The sequence below is a fragment of the Pleurodeles waltl genome, chromosome 1_2 (assembly GCF_031143425.1).
Source record: "Pleurodeles waltl isolate 20211129_DDA chromosome 1_2, aPleWal1.hap1.20221129, whole genome shotgun sequence".
Lineage (NCBI taxonomy): Eukaryota > Metazoa > Chordata > Amphibia > Caudata > Salamandridae > Pleurodeles > Pleurodeles waltl.
In genome coordinates, this window is record NC_090437.1 from 978950072 (window position 1) to 978973208 (window position 23137).

At 47.2% G+C, this 23137-nt stretch overlaps 1 protein-coding gene across 1 annotated transcript in view; it reads left to right on the forward strand.

Annotated features, from left to right (window-relative positions):
* Window positions 1-9829: 9829 nt before the first annotated feature.
* The window catches only part of LOC138256038 (leucine-rich repeat-containing protein 70-like), a 47617-nt gene continuing 34309 nt past the window's right edge, over window positions 9830-23137 (forward strand). The window contains exons 1-3 of the mRNA XM_069205851.1: window positions 9830-9855; window positions 10288-10655; window positions 15274-15423. Coding sequence (XP_069061952.1) covers window positions 9830-9855; window positions 10288-10655; window positions 15274-15423 — 544 coding nt within the window. The remainder of the gene's footprint in view (window positions 9856-10287; window positions 10656-15273; window positions 15424-23137) is intronic.

The following is a 23137-nucleotide window of genomic DNA, read 5'->3' on the forward strand; positions in this document are numbered from 1 at the left end:
TGCTCCGGCGGCGAGTGTCCTCCCATCTTTTCCGGCAGTGGGTGCTCCGTCTGTGGTGCACCCCAGGGTCCAGACGTCCTTGGCAATGGCATGCCAAATATCCTTCTTCTGGTGGGCGCTGACATAGAGGAATAGTACATGGGAAAAGGAAAACCTTTAACCGCCCGGACAGTCACAGTCATTGGCCCACATTCCCACCCTTGCCCTGACGCACATACACTCACCGTCCGCTCATGCAGGTCTCAGTCCCCCCCTCATATATCTTTCATCCACACCACTCCAAACAGGCATTGCCCATGCAGCATGCTCACAGTGTACTCACCTGTTTGTCTGGAGGACCGTAGAGTAGCGTGTACTGGGGTAGGACCCCATCCACTAACTTCTCCAACTCCTCCGAAGTGAAGGCAGGGGCCCTTTCCCTAGACACATGAGCCATCGTCGCTTCCAGACTGAGGTCACAGCAGCACTTGCAGTGTAGGTCCTCTCCTGTCGAAGGTCAGGTATCAAGTGAGTGAACAGACAGAAAATGGCGGTCACGTCCGCGGCGGTGTGTACCGTCACTGCCAGCGTACATCGTCATTGGCTCCTGGGACCCATAGGATTCAATGTTAACCGCGTTGTTGTAGAACGCCAGCGCAGTTACATCATATCCCCTTGTCCCACCTTACAGGTCAGGCAGCCGACATTTCAGGGGGCCATAGGGCATTAATAATAACTGCGTCACACCTATCTAGGCCTTGCATACACACAGTAACAGGCACATTGCGGATTGACAAATGTGTGCTAATTACTTTTTGTAATACCTCAGTGTTGGCTGACTCTCTGCTTGCTGTTCTCACCCATAGGGAATGTCCGCTAGGGCAGGTGATGAGATGGCGGCATCCTCTGGTGTACAGACCGCTGGTGGACCTGTCGACAATAGAAGAGAGACACGTAATAGTCAACTACAGACTTTATCGTGCAACAATCCATGAACTGTGTGCCCAGTTGGAGCCAGACCTGATGTCAGCAATCCGCCATCCCACAGGGATCCCCCCTCTAATGCAGGTCCTGTCAGTACTCCATTTCCTGGCAAGTGGGTAATTTCAAACTACAGTGGCCATTGCATCAGGGATGTCCCAGCCTATGTTCTCAAACGTGTTGTCCAGAGTGTTGTCTGCCCTACTGAAACACATGCACAGCTACATCGTGTTCCCTCGGGTGGAGGATTTCCCTACAGTGCAAGGTGACTTCTTTGCCCTCGGACATATCCCCAACATCATAGGTGCCATTGATGGGACACATGTGGCCTTGGTACCCCCCGCAGGAGTGAACAGGGGTGCAGAAACCAGAAGAGCTACCATTCTATGAATGTGCAGATGGTGTGTTTGGCCGACCAGTACATCTCTGTAGGAAGTTGGCTCTGTATATACTATTTCAACGTAAGAAATAGTGTGCACAGAGTCCAAGGGTTCCCCTTAGAGGTACGTTAGTGGCATAAGTAGATCATTCTAATCCTCTATTTTGCGGTAGTGTGGGCAAGCAGTAGGCTTATCAGAGGGTAGTGTTAAGCATTTGTTGGACACACACAGGCAATAAATGAGGAACACACACTCAAAGACTTTCTCCAGGCCAATAGGTTTTTATATTGAAAAATATAATTTCTTAGTTTATTTTAAGAACCACAGGTTCAAGGTTTACAGTTAATACTTTAAATGTAAGGTACTTCACCTAGATACTTTAGGATCTTTGAATGGAAACAATATCATGTACAGTCTTTGTAAAAATGGCAATAAGCTATTTTCAAAGTGGACACAGTGCAAAAATCAACAGTTCCTTGGGGACGTAAGTAAAGGTTAGATTAGGAGGTAAGTAAAACACTTACAAGTCTCAGTCCTGGGGCATAGGCAGCCCACCGTTGTGGGTTCAAGGCAACCCCTAAGTTACCACACCAGCAGCTCAGGGCTGGTCAGGTGCAGAGGTCAAAGAGGTTCCCAAAACACTATGGAGAACAGGGGTGCTCCGGTTCCAGTCTGCCAGCAGGTAAGTACCTGCGTCCTCAGGGGACAGACCAGGGGGTTTTTGTAGAGCACTGGGGGGGACACAAGTAGGCACACAAAACACACCCTCAGGCGGCACAGGGGCGGCCGAGTGCAGTGTGCAAAGCAGGTGATGGGTTTTGTATAGGTTTCAATGAAGTGACCCGGGGGTCACTCTAGCGGGGAAGGCAGGCACAGAGGGGGCTTCTCGGGACAGCCACCACCTAGGCAAGGCAGAGGGTCGCCTGGGGGTCACTCCTGAGTTAAGGTTCGGTTCCTTCAGGTCCTGGGGGCTGCGGGTGCAGTGCTGGTTCCTTGTTACAGGCAGTCGCGGTCAGGGGGGAGCCTCTGGATTCTCTCTGCAGGCGTCACTGTGGGGGTTCAGGGGGGTCATCTCTGGTTACTCATGGGCTCGCAGTCGCTGGGGAGTCCTCCCTGAGGTGTTGGTTCCCTGCAGGTTGAGCTGGGGGCGTCAGGTGCAGAGTGTAGAGTCTAACGCTTCCGGTGGGAAACGTGAAGTCTTTAGAAGTTACTTTTTTGTTGCAAAGAAGTATCTGGTTTTGAACAGGGTCACTGTTCACAGCAGTTTCTTGGTCCTGTAGTCCAGGGCAGTCCTCTGAGGCTTCAGAGGTCGCTGGTTCCTGTCGGATGCGTCGCTGGAGCACGTTTTCGAAGTTGGACACAGGCCGGTAGGGCTGGGGCCAAAGCAGTTGTTGTCTTCCTCCTTCTCTGCAGGCTTGTAGGTCAGCAGTCCTTCTTCAGGTTGCAGGAATCTGATTTCCTGGGTTCAGGGTCGCCCCTAAATACTCAATTTAGGGGTGTGTTTAGGTCTGGGGGGCAGTAGCTAATGGCTACTGTCCTTGAGGGTGGCTACACCTTCCTTGTGCCTCCTCTCTGAGAGGAGGGGGGCACATCCTTATTCCTATTGGGGGAATCCTCCAAAATCAAGATGGAGGAGGATTTCTAAAGGCAGGGGTCACCTCAGCTCAGGATACCTTAGGGGCTGTCCTGACTGGTGGGTGACTCCTCCTTGTTTTTCTCATTATCTCCCTAGACTTGCTGCCAAAAGTGGGGGCTGTGTCCAGGGGGCGGGCATCTCCACTAGCTGGAGTGCCCTGGGGCATTGTAACACAAAGCTTGAGCCTTTGAGGCTCACTGCTAGGTGTTACAGTTCCTGCAGGGGGGAGGTGTTAAGCATCTCCACCCAGTGCAGGCTTTGTTTCTGGCCTCAGAGAGCACAAAGGCTCTCGCCGCAGGGCGTCAGAAACTCGTCTCTCAGCAGCAGGCTGGCACAGACCAGTCAGTCCTGCACTGAAGGATTGGGTAGAATACAGGGGGCATCTCTAAGATGCCCTCTGTGTGCATTTTTTTAATAAATCCAACACTGGCATCAGTGTGGGTTTATTATTCTGAGAAGTTTGATACCAAATTTCCCAGTATTCAGTGTAGCCATTATAGAGCTGTGGAGTTCGTTTTGGACAAACTCCCAGACCATATACTTAATATGGCACACTGTACTTACAATGTCTAAGAATAGACTTAAACACTGTAGGGGCATGTTGCTCATGCAGCTATGCCCTCACCTGTGGTATAGTGCACCCTGCCTTAGGGCTGTAAGGCCTGCTAGAGGGGTGACTTACCTATGCCACAGGCAGTATTTTGTGGGCATGGCATCCTGAGGGGGACGCCAAGTTGACTTTTCCTTTTCCTCCCCAACAACACACACAATCTACAATGGCAGTGTACATGTGTTAGGTGAGGGGTCCCTTAGGGTGGCACAACATATGCTGCAGCCCTTAGGGACATTCCCTGGTCACAGGGCCCTTGGTACCATTGGTACCTTTTACAAGGGACTTATCTGTGTGCCAGGGGAGTGCCAATTGTGGGAACAATGGTACATTTTAGGTGAAAGAACACTGGTGCTGGCGCCTGGTTAGCAGGGTCCCAGCACACTTCTTAGTCAAGTCAGCATCAGTATCAGGCAAAAAGTGGGGGGTAACTGCAACATGGAGCCATTTCCTTACAATCTCTCATGTGAATGCCAAGTTTCCTGGATTAGTGCATGACTCTTACATTCTGAGGAATAGCAGCATCCCTTATGTGATGGGGCAACTCCAGAGGCACCGTGTGTGGCTAATAGGTGAGGACAAGGACCCTATATCCTGTGAATAGTTGTCTGGGGTTGCCCCTAAGGGCTAGTGTGTGTCTAACAGTTGTCCCTCGACATTTGCAGGTGGCTCTGGGTACCCCAACCTGTCATGGCTACTGACCCCAGTGAGAAATCCCAGGACAAGGGCAGAGGAACGCTACAATGGGGCACATGGGCGAACTAGGAGAGTGATTGAAAGGACCTTCGGCCTCCTAAAGGCCAGGTTCCGGTGCCTCCATATGACAGGTGGTTCTCTCTACTACTCACCAAAGAAGGTGTACCAGATCATCGTGGCCTGCTGTATGCTGCACAACCTGGCTTTGCAACAACAGGTGCCTTTTCTGCAGGAGGATGGTCCAGAAGGAGGTCTTGTGGCAGCTGTGGAGCCTGTGGACAGTGAAGAAGAGGAGGCAGAAGAAGAGGATATCGACAACAGAAACAACGTTATCCAGCAATACTTCCAGTGAGACACAGGTAAGAAGATGTCACTGCCTCACACATCTCATACTGTTGTTTGAGCTAGCATAAGTCTGTCACTTTCACCCACTGTATGGACACTGACTTGTCACTTTGCCTTTCTATTTCACAGATGTGGGTCCCACTGTGTGACCTCTGCTATATTACCTCATGGACTAGGGCTGTGTTACATCAGTATGTTGACAATACAATTGACATTGCTATATTCCATAGCTATTGCATATACACATTTGTGAAAGCACAGACTGACTCCAGATTGTTTTGTGATTCAAGGGTGTTTATTTCAGTGCTAATTGGTGGAGGGGTTTGTAAAATGGGCAGGGGTGATGGTGGAGGAATGTCCACACTATTTGTTACATAGGTGCATTGTACAAAGGGGCGTAGGAAGTGGAGCTAGGGCAGTTGATGGATGGACAGGGTGACAAAGTGGACAGAAGGATGACATTCAGGGTGGTCTCATTTTCTGGCTGGGGTCTTGGCATTGTTCTCTGTCTTTATCCTGAATCTCAGGGACCGTTTGCGGAGTGGTTCTCCATCTGCAGGGGGTGGGGTGCTGGTGTTGTGGTCCTGTGGCGGTGCCTCCTGTCCACTAGCGCTGGCGGAGGTGGAGGGCTGTTCATCATCCAGGCTAGTGTCAGGGGCCCCTTCATGTGCCACAGTGTCCCTCCTGGTGTTCACAAGGTCCTTCAGCACGCCTACAATGGTGACCAGTGTGGTGTTGATGGACTTAAATTCCTCCCTGATCCCCAGATACTGTTCCTCCTGCAGCCGCTGGGTCTCCTGAAAGTTGGCCAGTATCGTTGCCATTGTCTCCTGGGAATGATGGTATGCTCCCATGATGTTGGAGAGGGCCTTCTGGAGAGTGGGTTCCCTGGGCCTGTCCTCCCCCTGTCGCACAGCAGTCCTCCCAGTTCCCCTGTTTTCCTGTGCCTCTGTCCCCTGAACCGTGTGCCCACTGCCACTGCCCCCAGGTCCCTGATTTTCTTGGGGTGGTGGGTTTGCCTGGGTTCCCTGTAGTGGTGGACACACTGCTGCTTGATGTGTTCCTGGGGACAGAGGGATGGGCCCGCTGGGTGGGTGCTGTGCTGGTGTTTCCTGAGGGGGGAGGCTCTGTGGTGGCATGTGCCAGTGTCAGGGGAACCGACTGTCCCGAGGTCCCAGATAGGCCGGGCTGGTCATCTTTATCCAGTTGGACAGAGCTGCTGTCATCATTGTGGGCCTCTTCAGTGGGGGGAGAGGACATGTCTGGAACCTCCTGTCCGGTGACGTTGGGTAGGAGTCCTGCAGGGAGTAAAGGCATGATTATTGCATCTGTGTATGCCATCTTGTGCAATGGGTGGGTGACCCTGTACTCCAGTGCTTGCATTCTTGTCTAGGACCTTGTGTGATAATTGGTTTGGGGTCTGTGTGGGTATCTGTAGTGGACATGCTTTGGTGATGGGTGTCCATGCTTTGGTGTTGCATGCAGGGCTTGGTGTTGGGATGGGTGTGTTGTGATAGTGGGACATTTGTGAGGTGTTGGAGTGATGGGGATGAGGGGGATGAGGGTGAGGGTGGGGTATGTGATGGCATGCAGGTAGGGTGGGGGATGTAATAGTTAAGATCTGACTTACCAGAGTCCATTCCTCCTGCTACTCCTGCCAGGCCCTCAGGATGCAGTATAGCCAGGACTTGCTCCTCCCATGTTGTTAGTTGTGGGGGAGGAGGTGGGGGCCCGGCGCCAGTCCTCTGTACTGCAATCTGGTGTCTTGAGACCACGGAACGCACCTTCCCCCGTACGTCGTTCCACCTCTTCCTGATGTCATCCCGTATTCTTGGATGCTGTCCCACTGCGTTGACCCTGTCTTCGATTCTGCGCCATAGCTCCATCTTCCTAGCAATGGAGGTGTGCTGCACCTGTGATCCGAATAGCTGTGGCTCTACCCAGACGATTTCCTCCACCATGACCTTGAGCTCCTCCTCAGAGAACCTGGGGTGTCGTTGAGGTGCCATGATGTGGTGTGGGTGATATGTGAGGTGGCGTCGGTTGTGATGTGTGAGGGGATGTGTTTGTGTGTGTTGTCTGAGGTGCTTGGATGTTGTGTGTGTGATGGTGTTGTGTGCCTGTGGATGCTAGTGTTGTTTCTGGTCGTGTCTCTCTTTGGGCTTCTTTCTCAATTTTGGTCGTAAGGGTTTGTGGGTGATGTGGGTGTGTGTTTTATATTGGATTGGTTGTGTGGGAGTGGTGTGTGTATGTGTATCAGGTGTGTGTATTTTGAATTGTCCAATGTGGTTGTGTTTTGTAAATGTGTGTGTATTTTGAGCGCGGCGGTGTGTACCGCCAATGGTTTACCGCGGTTGAAAGACCGCTGCGTGGATTCGTGGGTCGTGATAGTGTGGGCGTATTCCTGTTGGCGTGACGGTGGAGGTTTTGTTATCGCCAGTTTATCACTGACCTTTGGGTGTGGCGGACTTGTGTGGGTGTCTGGATTTTGGCAGATTCCAGGCTGTGGGTCGTAATAGCTGTAGCAGAATTCTGCCGCCGCTATATTGCTATATATGTGTTGGCGGTCTTCTGCACGGCGGTAAGCGGGATTTACCGCCAATGTTGTAATGAGGGCCTATGTCTGCTCTTGAAGTACGACTGCTGTATTTGCACTTATTTTGGCCAGAATCAAACAGAGTAGAGCTAGGTAACAGCAGTTTTAAACAAGCCTTGACCACTATGGCATTGGAAACAGGATTGACATGGCTATGTACAATTTATGGAGTTCAGAGAGCACTAAATAATTTCCCCACATGAGTATTGGATGGCCACAACCCATACAAATTAATGTTTGGAGTACCAACAAGGTATTTGCCTTATCTTGATTTCCATGGAAAGGTGGGCGAGTCTAATGTTAAAGCACCTAATGCTATTTCCCCATCCAATTTATTACATACTGTTCAAGGAACTAGAAATAAATTGTCTACTGTGAAGAACTTTAACTCTGCCACCAATGAAGATAAAGGGTCTGGTTTATATATTGGCAGAGAGGGTACTCCGTTACAATGGTGACAGAGTTCCCTCCCCACCAATATAGCAGTCCGCCCACTAGGGCGGACCTTAGGGTTAGTCACAGTGAAGACTACTCTGTCGCTGCTGTGATTAATCCCCTTCGATGGCCCTGGGGAGTAAGGGCCATCAGAGAATGACCATATGTCTGCCCATCCAATTTGGATGGGTGAACATGTAGTCATTTTTTACTGTTCCTTACCGCAAGGTACAGTAAAAACATTTTAATGCTCCTCCGCCATGAGACAAGCCTCTCATGGCAAGGGAAGCGTTGAACTGAATTCCATCAACATGAAAGTGCCTCCAGAGTGGAGCAATACATCCTCACCCTACTCTGGAGGACTTTCGCCAAGAAATGTACAGCCATATTGACATTTTCAGCTCCATTCCAGGGATATATGAGGATTGTACACCAAGTACCACCAACATAAAATAATGGATCAAATTATGCAATGCAAGTGGCAGTTTCAACAGTGAACCTGATGCTGCAATGTCAACAGTCGCGACGTCTGCAACTGTGGTTTATTATGAAACACCAACAGAACCCACATCAATTAAAGTGATTCAACTTCAGGAAGTTAAACTATATGAAAATGACTACAATTCAGGTTTTGAAGCAAAATAAATATTCAATCAATCAGTACATTTCTAGAGAGCGCTACTCGCCCGTTAGGGCCTCTTGGCACTTGGGGGGGGGGCTATGGGTGAGGAGAGCTGCTACTGCTCGAACAGCCAGGGCTTGAGATGTCTCCTGAAGGTCAGTAGATCCTTGGTCTGTCGTAAGTGGATGAGGAGGGTGTTCCAGGTCTTGGCTGCGAGGTAAGAGAATGATCTGCCGCCAGTTGTTTTCCTGTGGATGCGTGGGACGGTTGCGAGGACGAGGTCGGCGGAGCCATCGGTTCGGGTGTAGAAGGTGAGTCGATCATTGAGGTATGCTGATCCGGCGATGTGGAGTGCTTTGTGGGTGAGGAGCTTGAATGTGATCCTTTTGTTGATGGGGAGCCAGTGTAGTCTTTCAGGTGGGCTGTGATATGGCTGCGGCGGGGGATGTCGTGAATGAGGCGTGTGGAGGCCTTCTGTATTCGTTGCAGTCTTTTATGGAGATTGGCCGTGGTTCCTGCATAGAGAGCGTTGCGGTAGTCCAGTCTGCTGCTGACAGAGGCCTGGGTGACCGTCCTTCTGGTTTCGGTAGGGATCCACCTGTAGATCTTGCAGAGCATGCACAGGGTGTTAAAGCAGGATGATGAGACTGCATTGACATGGTGGGTCATGGAGAGCGATGAGTCAAGGATGAAAACCAGGTTGTGTGTGTGGTTGGTGGGCGTTGATGCAACTCCCAGTGTGGTCGGCCACCAGGAGGTGTCCCAGGCGGAGGGGGTGGGGCCGAGGATGAGGACCTCTGTCTTGTCCAAGGTCAGTTTTAGGCGACTGTTCTCCATCCAGTTGGCGATGGCCTTTATACCTTCGTGGAGGTTGGTTTTGGTGGTTGCGGGGTTCTTGGTGAGGGAGACGATCAGCTGGGTGTCGTCGGCGTGTGAGAAGATGTTGAGGTTGTGAGCTCAGACGATGTTGACGAGCTGTGCCATGTAGACATTGAAAAGGGTCGGGCTGAGGGAGGAGACTTGTGGTGCGCCACAGATGGTCTTGGTGGCTTCAGATTGGAATGGAGGGAGGCGGACTCTCTGGGTTCTGCCAGTGAGGAAAGAGGTGATCCAGTCCAGGGCTTTGTCGTGGATCCCTGCATCGTGGAGGCGTGTGCGCAGGGTGTGGTGGCAGACGGTGTCAAAGGCGACCGAGAGGTCAAGGAGGATGAGGTGAGGGCTGCGGTTTCGTCTTTGTCCAGGAAGGTCCTGATGTTGTCGGTGGCAGCAATGAGGGCGGTCTTGGTGCTGTGGTTGCTACGAAAACCGGATTGGGGACAGGTCCAGAGTGTTGTTTTCCTCAAGGTGGTGGGTCAGTTGCCTGTTGACGATCTTGTCGATGACCTTCGCTGGGAACGGGAGTAGGGAGATGGGCCGGTAGTTTTTGAGGTCCTTTGGGCCCACCTTGGGTTTCTTGAGTAAGGCGTTGATCTCGTCGTGTTTCCAGTTTTCCGGGAAGGTGGCAGTCTTGAAGGAGCTATTGATGATCATCCGGAGTTAGGGGGCGATGATGGAGCTCGCTTTGTTGAAGATTTGGTGCGTGCAAGGGTCAGATGGTGAACCGGAGTGAATGGTGTTCATTACTTTGGTGGTGTCATCGTTTCTGACGTGGGACCAGGAGAGCAGGAGGTTGTTGTGGCTGGGGGGGCGGTGAGTCGGAGGTATTGGTGACTCTCGGTGGGGTCTTGGTGTTGAAGCTGTTGTGGATGTCTGCGATCTTGCGGTGAAAGAAGGTGGCGAGGGAGTCGCAGAGGTCTTGTGAAGGTGGGATGTCATTGGTGCTGGAGCTGGGGTTGGAGAGTTCCTTCACGATGTTGAAGAGCTCTTTGCTGTTATGCGCGTTGTTGTCGATTCGTTCCTTGAAGGAGGATCTCTTGGTGGTCCGGATGAGCTGGTGGTGCTTGCAGATGGCGTTCTTGAGGGCTGTGTGGGTGGCCGGTGTCTGTTCTTGGTGCCACTTCTTCTCAGGTTTTCGGCAAGTCTGTTTGGAGGTCCGGAGGTCGGTGGTGAACCAGGTGGCCTTTCTGACGGTGCAGTTGTAGGAGGGTTTCTTGATCAAGGCGAGAGTGTTGACGCAATCGTCGATCCATTGCCTGAAGTTGTGGGCAACTCTGTCGGTGTCGGTGGTGTCGGCTGGTGGGGCTTGGGCTTGGGCAAGGGCGGAGATCAGCTGGTCGTTGGTGACCTTGTTCCAGCTGCGGCGGGGGATCGGTTGCGGGTGGTGGTGTGTGGTGGGTTTCTCGAAGGTGAAGTGGATGCAGCGGTGGTCAGTCCAGTGGAGTTCGGTGGTGTGGCTGAAGGCGATGTGGCTTCTGGCAGAGAAGATCGGGTTGAGCGTGTGTCTGGCGGAGTGGGTGGGTGATGTGACAAGCTGTTTGAGTCCTAGGTTGTCAAGCAGGGCGGTGGAGTTGCTGTCTTTGGCGTTTTTGAGGTGGAAGTTCAGGTCTCCGAGGAGGATGTAGTTGGAAGAAGCAAGGGCTTGAGTGCTGATGACGTCAGCGATGGAGTCACTGAACTGTGGTCGAGGTCCAGGGGGTCTGTAGATGAGGGTACCTCTGAGGGTGGTCTTGGGATTGATGTGGGCTAGGAAGTGCATGTGTTCGGCGGTGCTGAGGGTGTCGTCGGTGTTGGTCGAGATTCTGATGGTGTTCCTGTGGAGAATGGCGATCCCTCCTCTTGGTCTGTTGGTGCGCTCTCTGCAGTCGAGAAGGTCCCAGAGTTCGATGGCGTGCTTATGGACTGAGCGGGTGTTGAGAAGGATGCATCTTAGGGAGGGGAAAGGTCCATGGGTGAGCTTTGGTGAGGCCTGGAAGCAGGTGGCAAGTCGCCCGGCGTTTAGGGCGTTTAGGGCGTGGAGAGTGTTGATGTCGTAGTAGCGTCGGGTGACGGGTGGTCGCGGGGCCAGGGGGTCTGGCGCGGTCAAGGCACACCAGGGGGGCGGGCCCGCAGGGGATGCAGCGGCGGGAGCCACAAGGGGAAAGCAGAGAGAGAGCTTGAAAAAGCTGAAAAAAGGCAAAGAAAACAGGGAAACAAAGAAAAACAGAGAAAAGAAACAGTAAAGAGGCAGAAGGGAAAAAAACAGACACAAATGCAGACACACAGCACTTACGGCTCACCACTAGCCACCAGGGATGAGGTGCAGGCAGGAGCCTGCCGATGGAGGAGGGCCTCGAACTCACAGCAGCAGCGAAGACGGAGGAAAAAGGACACGGGCACAGACAGGTGGAGCTGTGCGGTGTGGGGAGCTTCTCCTGACCTCAACAGCAAATAATCATTCCTCCAGTCCAGTCCATTCCTCCAGTCAGTCAGCACTGCATTCATTATAAAACAGTGGCATTTGCCGCAGTTCAGGAATTGTGATTGCATTCTTCTGCTCATAGGGCACAACAGGATTGTCATGCTTTGAAAATCACAGCATATCCTGTGCTGGACGTTGTTGCTCGCGAAAGGCTTCCTTATCAAATTATGGGTCCATAAGAAATGGTTCAAATCACCTATGTTTTAAATATCTCCCTGAATAGTATAAATCCTGGCTTTTTTTCAAATACATCCAATATAACTGCTGTTAAACAGCTAATTAATCATTTAAACTCAAATGCCTCATTAGACAGAGAGGATCTTGTTTAAATGCAGAAAGTAATCAGAAGCTGTTTTGTTTTGATAACTATGGATATCATTACATTCATCAATCAAAACATATAATTGAATGCAGTGGGAGCATTGTTAGACCCTATCCTAAACATTTCCTGAGAAGGTTTCCCTATTTTAATAGCAATGACATGTCTTACCCATCTACTTTCTATTATTCTCAGGGATCATAACAATTGAACAATATTCACCATTAATCGCAGGTTTATTTATTCCACTCAGTTCATTGATTCATTGGAAGAACAACGTTCTGCATACTTGAAAGTAAGCATAAATGAAAAACGTGTGAGGAGCTAAATTTTGACAAATGTAGGGCACTGAGACCCTATTAAATGCATGTATGATTGCCAAAGAAATTATATTTTTAAGTAAGACATTAAAGCATGATTTATTAACCTTACCAGACTTTTTTCTAAGAAGCCACATAAGAAAACATGCACATACCTGCTTTTCAGTTTTGGCTGCTGTTTATGCCTGGCACATTCCTTTAATTTGCCTGCACGATTGTGCCCATTTGCAGAGATATCTGTCAGGATTCAGCATGCAGCACCTTGAGTCATGCGGACATTCTGTCACATTCAAATGTAGCAGATAAATTGAAGATGGTGACACTAAATTTTAAAGGAAATGATTTTAAACAGAACTGTCCAGTATAGAGTATTAGATCCTTAGTGACATGGATTCCTAAGTAACTTAAAATGACAAAAATATCTAAATTAATTTTTAAAGGTAAATATTTGTTAAATATTAATGTTTAAGATAGAGGAATATGCCGCCCCAGGATTACGTTTGTGCAGGAAGGTGCCCCTTCCTGTACAAGATCAATCCTGCATTCAACACAGGCAGCCTTGCACCATGGTGCACCAGCACAGAGGAAAAGACAGGGATGCGCCGCATTGCCTTAAATACAGCACATTCTTGCCCTTTCCCTATGGTGCAGATCAGCACAGCAAGATGACTTGCTGCCCTGCGCTGTGCCATAGTTTCATAAATATGCCCCTTAATCTTCTTCATTAATAAGGATCTTGCCAAATATTCCCTTTTGTTGCTCTGCAAGACAAGCTTTTCATAGTCCCCCTGGGGTTGATTGAAATGACTCATTGCTAGGCTTTTGCTTTCTCGTGAAGCTACTTTAGCTATTACACAGGCACTTTAATTGAGGTTAGGCCTGCAACTTGTGCCCTTTTGCTCCAAGACATGCATTTTTATTCTTCTTATTATTTTAGCAAAAGCTTTATTTTAGTGGAGATGTTTTTGTTATTTTATCAGCTTGTCATGTCACACAGAATTTGGTTATTCTTCTCTCTGCACAACATTTTCATTCTGTGCTTCATTCAAGGCTGAACGTGATAAGTTACGAGATATTGCCGGCACATCACGTCGCCAACTCATACACAGAATATACATGTTGTCACATTAGGTCAGTTTTCTCAGAACACCAGATGTTTTATTATAAAACACCTCACTGCCCCCTTACACAATAGAGGGGAATTCCAACCGGTTGCCGTTGTATGCTGCACATTGCCTTTGCAGTTTCTGCTGAAACCTGATGCCTTTTCTCCCTCCATGTGGGAGAACTCTCGGTAGACCAACAGACCTTTTCTCTACCTACAAACACAGTTATGGGTATGAGTTCCTTCCAGGGGCCTGATGGACAGATTAGGGCTTACACTGCCATACTCTTGTATAGCATATTAGTAGTGCAGGTAGGGATTCTAGAACCATTGTTGTGGCAGTATGGTGGGACTTGTCCTATGTTTCACTTTCCTTGTCACTGCCTTGCTTTTATTATTATGTGTTATCATCCTTAGAATCGGTATACATGCCTTTTATATAGAATGCAGTTGATTCAATAAAACCTATTGAACCTAGTCCTGCTTCTGTTTTGCCTTTGTATGTGTAAGACATATATGTGACTGAGAGAAAAGGGTAAGATTTGTTCCACCATGGTTTCCCTGAGAAATCTAGATGTCATGCGAAGGTCTGCCACAAATCACATTTACTCTCAGGTACTGGTAAGGTGCTGTAGCTGGCTGGAATGGTTAAGCCTACGGCTGTCACATGGTGCAGGATCAGACTCAGTTCCCTGTGCTCGGTGGTGCTGCTGCCCAAATCGTGCAGTCTTGTTAATATACCTGGAGTCTCTATGACATGGTGCCTTCAATGTTAGTTAGGCACTAAATTACGGATCTCGGAAGTATCTCTGTCTCATTACATACTAAAACACCCTAACTACATTATACGGAGACGTCCATGATATTAGGGATATCCTCCTCAGCTAAGATAGGTAGCACCTTTTTTTCGCTGTAGGTTGTTCAAGCTTGAACCTTTAAAATGATTAAATCCCCAGTTGGTGTCCCTATCTCTGAACTACATAACTTTGAAATATTGAAACATGGCGGAACCCTACCGGGTTATAATTTTAGCAAACATCAGGCTCCCCCTCACTAATCATTTAATAAATAATGACCTCACGGAGGAGGGAGGGGCAGCTACATTTGTAGTTGAGGCAAATCCAGCATATAGAATTGAAATTTTTTACTCTTTGGTCACTTTACCGGCAGTAGATGGGTACACACATGCATTTCATCACTACACTCCAGCCAACGCGCCCACACAATACAAAGCATATGCATACTTAGAAATGCCTCTTTCTTATCAAGAACAACTAAATTGGCTTGATGGTGCCCTACCACACATTGCACAAAATGTTAGATTAAGTCCTTTGAGTAATGAAGGTCCTACATGGCCACAGCTGGCCACATATACACTGCACCTTAATGCTAACACCATGGTGGTAGCAGAAGTGCGCAGCCTGTATACTGATTTAGTACAGGTCTATAGATGGTTACTACAATTTATGATGCAAATATTAAATACTGCCCCAGCAAGGGCTGCTCTAGCGCAATCACATATGGTCACAGCAGTCATTAATTTGGCGACAGTGCGTTCGATTATGGGTAAGGTACCCACCAAACATGAAGAAATTCAGTTTTGGTTAGCACAAAAAATAAGCGCTTTGGAAGCAGTGTTTCCCCATATGGGACCCCAAGATAAACATAGAATTCTCACAGTGTGCTTGCCATTTGGGATGGTTCCCTCGGCGGACAACTGCGCCACATGGGGTGCCACTACTGCGCCACATGGGGTTACACTACTGCACATGGTACACCAACACTTGCGAATCTTCCGGAAGTGTTGAAATAAATTCATGATGAACACGGGGCTGTCCCAGCCTAGACTTGGGACTGTAATTAATAGGCAACTTTGCCACGGTAACCTCAATATTATTAACTAATCTTAAAGAGGAAGCAGTAGCTCTGGTAGTCCGCATGTGGCTCTGGGCTATTCCTGTACAGTATCAGGAGCGTGAGCTGCCAAAGATTATCATTGAGACTTATTCTAGTATAGGTTGGGATAGTTTGGGAGCCAGACCGAGTAAACCACAACTACAAGGTAAATCCAATAAGGATTCCACCAAGCAAGCAACGGAGGGTTCTAAAAAATGCTGCGATAAACAAAATTAAAATAAAGGTAATGTAACCCAGAGAGGCGTCTGGAGACCTCTGAGAAACAGTACAATTTAAGAAATAGAGATAGCTTGAAAACGCCCAATAGATATCAATATATTGATACACGCCAATCTTGTTCCTTTCAGGACTCACCGGATAAACAAAGTAAGAGGTGGGCGTTCCAAACATCGAAACAAATACGTGAAATCAAGAAAATATTCACAACTTTCCTCTGAACCTTTCATAAAAAAGGAAGATAAACCTCCCCAACTGAAACAACAATTCAAAAAGAAAAAGGTGGCAGCTATTTCGCTCGAAATGCCACGCATGTTGAGTGCCTTAATGAAGAACAGGAAGTGGAAACTGACTCTGCTAGACAGTGCTGCAGAGGTCACAACAGTTTGCCGGAATCTTCAAGAGCTTCTGGATGTGACAGTGACTAACAACTATTTAGAAATCGAAACTGCAGCGACGCAAGTCTCCCCTGACAGAATTTATACACTGAAATTGCAACTCAAAGCAGACATTGAGAGTACTGTTAGAGTAGTATTCTGAGAAAAATTGACATTGTGCTATGATATCCTATTGGCAGACATGGATTGGCCACTGGAATTTGCCCGCAATCACCTCTTTTTCCTAGGGAATTAGGGAAAGCCTACACAGTAGATTGGGCATTGGCATTGGCATTCGCAATCGTGAGGTGGGACAGAGACTCTCTAAACCACATAATACCTATTAGATCACAACCACAACCTCAACATCTGATTAAACATGAGGCTAAAGCACCAATAAGAGAGATACTCACAAAACTAGAGTACCAATGTGTAATTGAGCCCTGCGTCTCACCAATGAACAACCTTTGTTTCCTGTAGCTAAGCCGGACCATTCTTTGAGTAGTCTTAAATTAAAGACACTTAAATAATCATACACGCACATTTGCTATACATAATACTCCAGCACAGCACTTATCAACAATTTAGTGCACAAATAATACAAAACTACCCTGGACATCTCCAATGGGTTCGCCTGCTAAAATATAACACCTGAAAGTAGGGATTTAACAGCATTTAGCGCATTAGTCTCTCACTGGACTGTTCTCAGCACGTGTAACATCCATTTTACACAACATTAACCCCAAGGCATTGTCCTATGTAGATGATGTCTATCTTTTGGATGATGATCTTTTGGAACATTTAAGACGGGTATTCCTGCATTGTTTTGGGATTTGTCGAAATAGCCTCTAAATGCAATTTTAAAAAAAATAGCTATTCTCATTGTCCTTTTTCTGGGATACAAATAATCTGATGAAGGAAAGAGCCTGACACGCCACTTTCTAGAAAAATGCCACAATTACAACCAAGAAGTGCCATTAAAAGCTGCAATCATTATTTGGCTTTTTAGACTTTGGCAGAACTTACATTCCAGACTATGCACAATGCATAAAACCATTGTATGATTCAATACGTCCCGACTTTTCAAGTAAATATTGAACAGTCGAACACACATGCATTCTAAAATCATTGCAGCAAGAAATGCCGGAAGCAAAACACTTACACACACGTGATAACAAAACAAATTTGGTCATCAGAGTAATTGCTGGTGCCATTGGATTGACCTATGTAACATTCAATGAAGGTGATACCATACCTATAGCATGCAAATCACACCTGTGCTCCACAGCTGAACAATGCTTTGCTCCAAAAAGATTCTGACTGCTGTTCAGATAGCTGTCATAAAAGAGAGACCTTTGGCCCAAGGGAAACATGTTATTGTCATGACCCCATACCTCAAGGCTGTTACAAAAGCCAGTGTCTCAAATGCTAAAGCACTACATTCACAGTGGATCCAATGGGCAACGTCTCTGACTGCCACTGTATAGATTATGTTTTTGACCCAAAGCTTCAGACTCAAGAATATCTTTAATATGAGCTTGAACCATTGTTGTGACAATATGGTGGGACTTGTCCTATATTCCACTTTCCTTGTCACTGCCTTGTTTTTATTATGTGTTATCATCCTTATAATCGCAATACATGCCTTTTAAGTAGAATACAGTTGATTCAATAAAACTTTTTGAACCTAGTCCTGCTTCTGTTTTGCCTTTGTATGTGTGAGCCAACAAATATCTTGCCTCTTGATCAGTATCAAACATTAATTTATATTGATGGTTCAGCACAACCAGCGGTGGGTACAAAACCACAGTACTCCGGAACCTGTGCGGTTGTAAGTGGTGTCATGAAGGATGGCAAATTCCTTCCTCAGAACACTTACACATAGACCTTAGGGGACTGCACTGCACAACTGGCAGAGCCTAAGGCTGTGGTATTGGCACTGGAACATGCGGATCAGTAACAGTTAACAGATAATAATGTGTGATTTGTACTATTGTGTCTAATCCTTTAATGAATATATGCATTACTGGCGCCAAAATGGGTTCAGAGATTCAAAAGGGAACACCATCAAACACAGATTATTGTAGGGAAAAGTAGCAGAGCTGAAAGAAATGCTACCCAATGCCCATGTAGTTCATACACTGAGTCATCTGCGTGTAGGAATATAGGTTGCAGGCAATACCTTGGCTGATGAGGCAGCCAAGTCAGCAGCAGACATGGCTTCTGTTGCTGCGATTACTCATTCTAGAACGAGGTTGGATGATGAAACACTGGCTGCTTTGAAAGCCTCAGAAGGCAGCAAGCCCCTCTCAAAGGCGTATCCCACCAAATATTCTTACCACATAAGTGCACAGAACATTGCCTTTGTAACAATACCAGGGGTGGGTGATTGTGTGATCCTCAATCAGGATCAGAGACCAGAGTTGATAAAAGCTGCACCTGAGGGAGCTGCTTCTGCCCATGCAGGTGTGGTGGCTACTAGTTCCCCATTCTAAAAACGTTATTGATAACCAGGCCTACATAAACAGACCAAACAGTATGTCCTTTGTTGTGACATCTGTCAACAAATAAAAGAATCCACTGTCAAGCGCCCACCACAGACACCCCTCCTAATTTCCAACAAACCACTATAATGTGTGCACCTGGACCACTGGTCCTTTGACACCTGATGGTGCATTCAAATACATCTTAGTAGCTGTCCACTCTTGCCCCAGATTCCTGTGGGTATGGCCACAACGATCAGCTGACACTTGAACTGTTGAGCTGTTATTAAAGATTTGCACGTCTATATCAGGATATATGCAGTTGCGGCATTTCATTCAGACCAGGACCCTCCTTTTACCTCAAGCGCATTCAGGAACAACATGGTGACATTGGGGGTCCAATTGCATTACTAGTCCCCCTATCATCCCGAGGGTAAAAGTATAGTGTAGAGAAAGGATAGAGACTTATAGCAATCCTTAACAGTTATATTATTAGGTACGGATCGTTGTTGGCTTAATCACCTATATGGAGTCCAGAGAGCACTTAATAATCTACCTAGAAGGTCCCTGGGAGGGTGCACCCTATACAAGGTTCTGTTCGGCATACCTATGTATGTCCCGGATCTTGATCGCATTGGCGGCAGACACACCTTTTGACATAAATGAACGTGTCACTGTCTTGCAGGAATTACAGCAGTTCCACAATGAAAACTCATCTGCATGTGCCGTCACCTTGGGAATAAGGGATGCACCAATAACACTACCCGGCTGGATTCTAAAAGTTGGGGGATCTGGAGCAAGAAAATTTGCTGTGAAAAAAGAATTTGGCCCTTCATATTGAGCACCTGTTCCAGTCCTGGGAATACACGGTACCAGAATTGTCATCTTACCACTGCTGCCTGGTACTAAAGGAAATCGCTTTGTCTCTTTTGACAATATCAAGTTACACCATGTGGCCGATCCTACACAGCAGACCTAGGGGACTCCTGGGTAGTTCCCGAACCCCTCTCACTACCAACCAGGATGTACCTCCACAAGTTTTAGCCAGCCATGCTTACACTTCCCCGAGCATGGGGAGGATGGAAAATGATTTTACATTAGTACCAGTGACTTCTTCTGTAACAAGAAACGTCCACAGTTCTGAACAGTGTTATTAAAATTCAACACAAACGGATGGAGTAGTTTACTATGAACCACCAAGGGCACATCTTTCATTTCTACTTTTCCGACATCGGCTCCAGTATTTGCAAAAACTACTTCTGGATATTTTGCCGACATCAATAATTCTTTCACTGATTCTTCTACGTCTTATGCAGTACCTGTATCAAGAGCACGTAAGCTATTCACTGTTCTTAAAACTATCTGGTTCGTCCATGAACTATCTATGGGTCCTGTTAACTGTGCTTACCTTTCTTCTCTGGATTGGTTTTGTCATCATATTCTTTTTACTGACACATGCTCATTATCTTCCTGAACGGTCTGCTGTTGAACTGGTGGATGAGGTCCAAAAACCACATTTGTCTTCACATAAGGTCCAGAGAGACTTGTCCCTAGAGAACATTTCAGCTATTCTGATAGGATTGTTTGGGATAAAGTATCCTTTGATGTCTTTGGGCCGACGGAGATCCTTCAAAAACCATATGTGTTTAAAGTTTCAATGAATTATATTACAACACTGTGAGTAGTTTCTGATGATTGGGAAGTAAAAACAGTTGATTTTATGCTTTCTGAGCTTGAATATTATACTGTATTTGAAAGTGGAGATGTTTATCAAACAACTGCTAATTATGGCGATATGTTCTGTTACAATCATTATGGACATCATTTCATATATAAAGCTAGCACCCTGAGAACTGTTTACAATTACCCACAATGGGAACATTGTCCGACCCCACCAGTGGGGCGTTCTTAAACATATATGTAAACTTTGCATATTTTACTGGGCACAATGTAAAAAATGCTGAGTCTTATTATTTCAAATACCTCCTGTGAAACTGCAAAATGTTTTGTTAAAACATACCAGATTGGTTTATTCTGATTTCATTGTTTCCCAGTTGGCGTTAGAAGGCTATGAATATTGGTTGAAGTCGATTGACTTAAAAAATGTTTGGGGAACTAAAGATTGGCAAATACAGAGAAAGAAAGCTTTGCTTTGAGCATCCCTTATTCTGCTGCAAATTATATTTTTAAACAACACTATACAGCAAACTAGTTGTCTAAGCTTGGCAAAATTTAAGGAAATGAATGTGCCCAGTATTCCCACACCAGCTACATTTTATAATTGGCAGAAATTAATAAATGTCACTGAAGAACAGCTCAATCGGTGACTCCAGATAGGAACATTTAACACAACACTTAAGGTCCTGACGGGTGGTTATTGTGGCCAATTGACATAAATAGTTGTTATACACATTGTGTAAACTCCACAGGTGGTTTTAGAGCGAGCCAACCTGACCCTTGTTACATATCATCGTCAACACATATAGCGTAGGATAATTATGCTAACAGTGGCTGAAATCTTCCACACTAGCAGCAGTAAAGGAATACCTCAGTCTCCTTTCAGAAGATACAGATTTACAAGATTTCCTGTTGGGCCCCCCAAAAAACACGAAAAAAGTGCTTCTTGTATGCAATTTATAATGACATTTGGAAACTTTCCAAAATAGAACCTGCAGCCTGGTTAAGGCAAACAGATAAGGAAAACTTACACAAAGCATTAGCCATTGTAGATAATGAAATTAACACATCGTCCAACCACATATACACCCTCTACAACATCATTTCTTTTGAGATCGACATCATACAAAATGGCATGTCATCGTTACAGCATGGACAAAGCCAACTAAGGTCCATTATGCAGTTAGGTTGGACATTACAAATCCCAAAAAGTGGTAGTGTACCATGGCAATATGTTAGCTCGAAAGACCTGTTTACCACATTTAATTTAACGTGACAGCAACAAATGATGGCTACCAAAGAAGTAACTTATGTCATTCTCAAAAAGTTGCCTTTTACTTTGGCAGAAATACCATCTACTGTTTTGTTAATTCATGGTGTTATTAATCTGCCTATTTCTACACATCAGCTCACCTTGTACTTGAAGCATGTTCCCGTAGGCAGGTATGGAAACCTAGGAGATAGTTACATTTATGATGTGTGGGAGCTGCCCTTCTCATACAAACGTTTCAGTGGCATGAAAGAGGTATTTCTGAGCAGAAGCGAGTGTGAGACTTCTGTGAGCCATTCAATGCTGTGTAAACAGCTGTCCTTGCACAGAGCATGGAATGCTTCAGTAGCAAATATAGGGGGTCATTATGACCTCGGCGGTCTTTCCGCAAGACCGCTGCGGCACCGCCGTGCTGAAGACCTCCAATGGTGGTGGTCTTCCGTGCCGCGTATTATGACCGCTGGCAGGCCGCCGTCCTTTTTCGTACGGAAAGCCGCCAGCAGCCATACTGGCGGATGGCGGGAAAGTGGAGGTTGCTCAACCTCAACTGCCACGTCAACAGAACACCGCCCACCGAATCACGTCCCATGATTCGGTGTGGCGGTGTTCTGGTGACGGTGTTCTGGTGGCGGAGCTGCCCACATGGATCCCGTCCCCTCCCGGAGGATCAACAGACAAGGTAAGTTGATTGTCCGTTAGGGAAGGTGGTGGGGGGGTGTTGTGTGTTGTGTGCGTGCATGGGGGTGTGCGTGTGAGAGTGTAGAGGGGTGAGTGATTGAGTGTATGCGTGCAGGGGGGTGCTGTGTGTATGGGAAATGTGTGCGGGTCAGACGGTGTGCATGTCTGTTTGTAGGTGTGCAGGTATGTGTTGTCGGGGTGTATGTGTGCATGTAGGGGTGTGTATATGTGCATGTTCGGGTGTGTGCGTGTAGGGGTGTGTATATGTGCATGTTCAGGGTCGGGGCGGGGAGGGGGGTTGTGCCACCTTTGGGGGGGTGGCAGGGAGGTGGGAGGGTGGGGAGTGGATTCGTGGGGGCAAGCGGGGTGGGGGAGACCCCTATAGTGCCAGGGAAGGAATTCCCTGGCACTGATAGTGCCTACTGCCATGGATCTCATGGCGGTTCCCAACCACCCGAGATCCATGGCGGTATGCAGGGTCCTGATACCGTCGGCGGTCTAGTGACGACCGCCGGGCTGGAGACCGCAATCTCCAGCCCAGCGGTCTTCACCGCCATGGCGGTCGGAATGGTGAAGTGGCAGATGACCGTCATAATTCCATTTTTTTTTCGCCGGTCTGTTTGCGGTTTTACCGCCGCTTTACCACCAACCGCCAGGGTCGTAATGACCCCCATAGTCTGTTATCTGAATGGAGTTCCTGTCCCTTTGATTTGTCCAGAGTTACAAGTGCTCTTGAATAGGAGCTATGTGGTTCCGAACAAAAAGAAATGTTGTGGCATGCAAGCCGGAATTGCCTACGTTGTTTTAGTCTCCCAAATTGTCACCTTTTGCGGTAATGTGCTTTTTCCTTCAATGCAACGGACGAAAGTAGCAGAGCTATGGCCTCATATTGCTTCTTCAAATATAGATTTTGACAAGCCAAGCAGAATAAAAGCTCTTTTGTTTCAAAAACATGTGGTGCTTACATCTGCCCGCGAGACCTATGCTCTCCAAGAGGCAATGTCGTCTGCAGAGTTACAGTCCGTCTTAAATGCTAACTTTCTTAGATACTTTGGTGAATTAATTGGGCACATTTTTAACACCTTGAACACTGCTGGGATTGTACATTTCTTTAAGGCTGTTGCTTCTGGTTTTGTCAGCACCTTTTCCTCTATATTT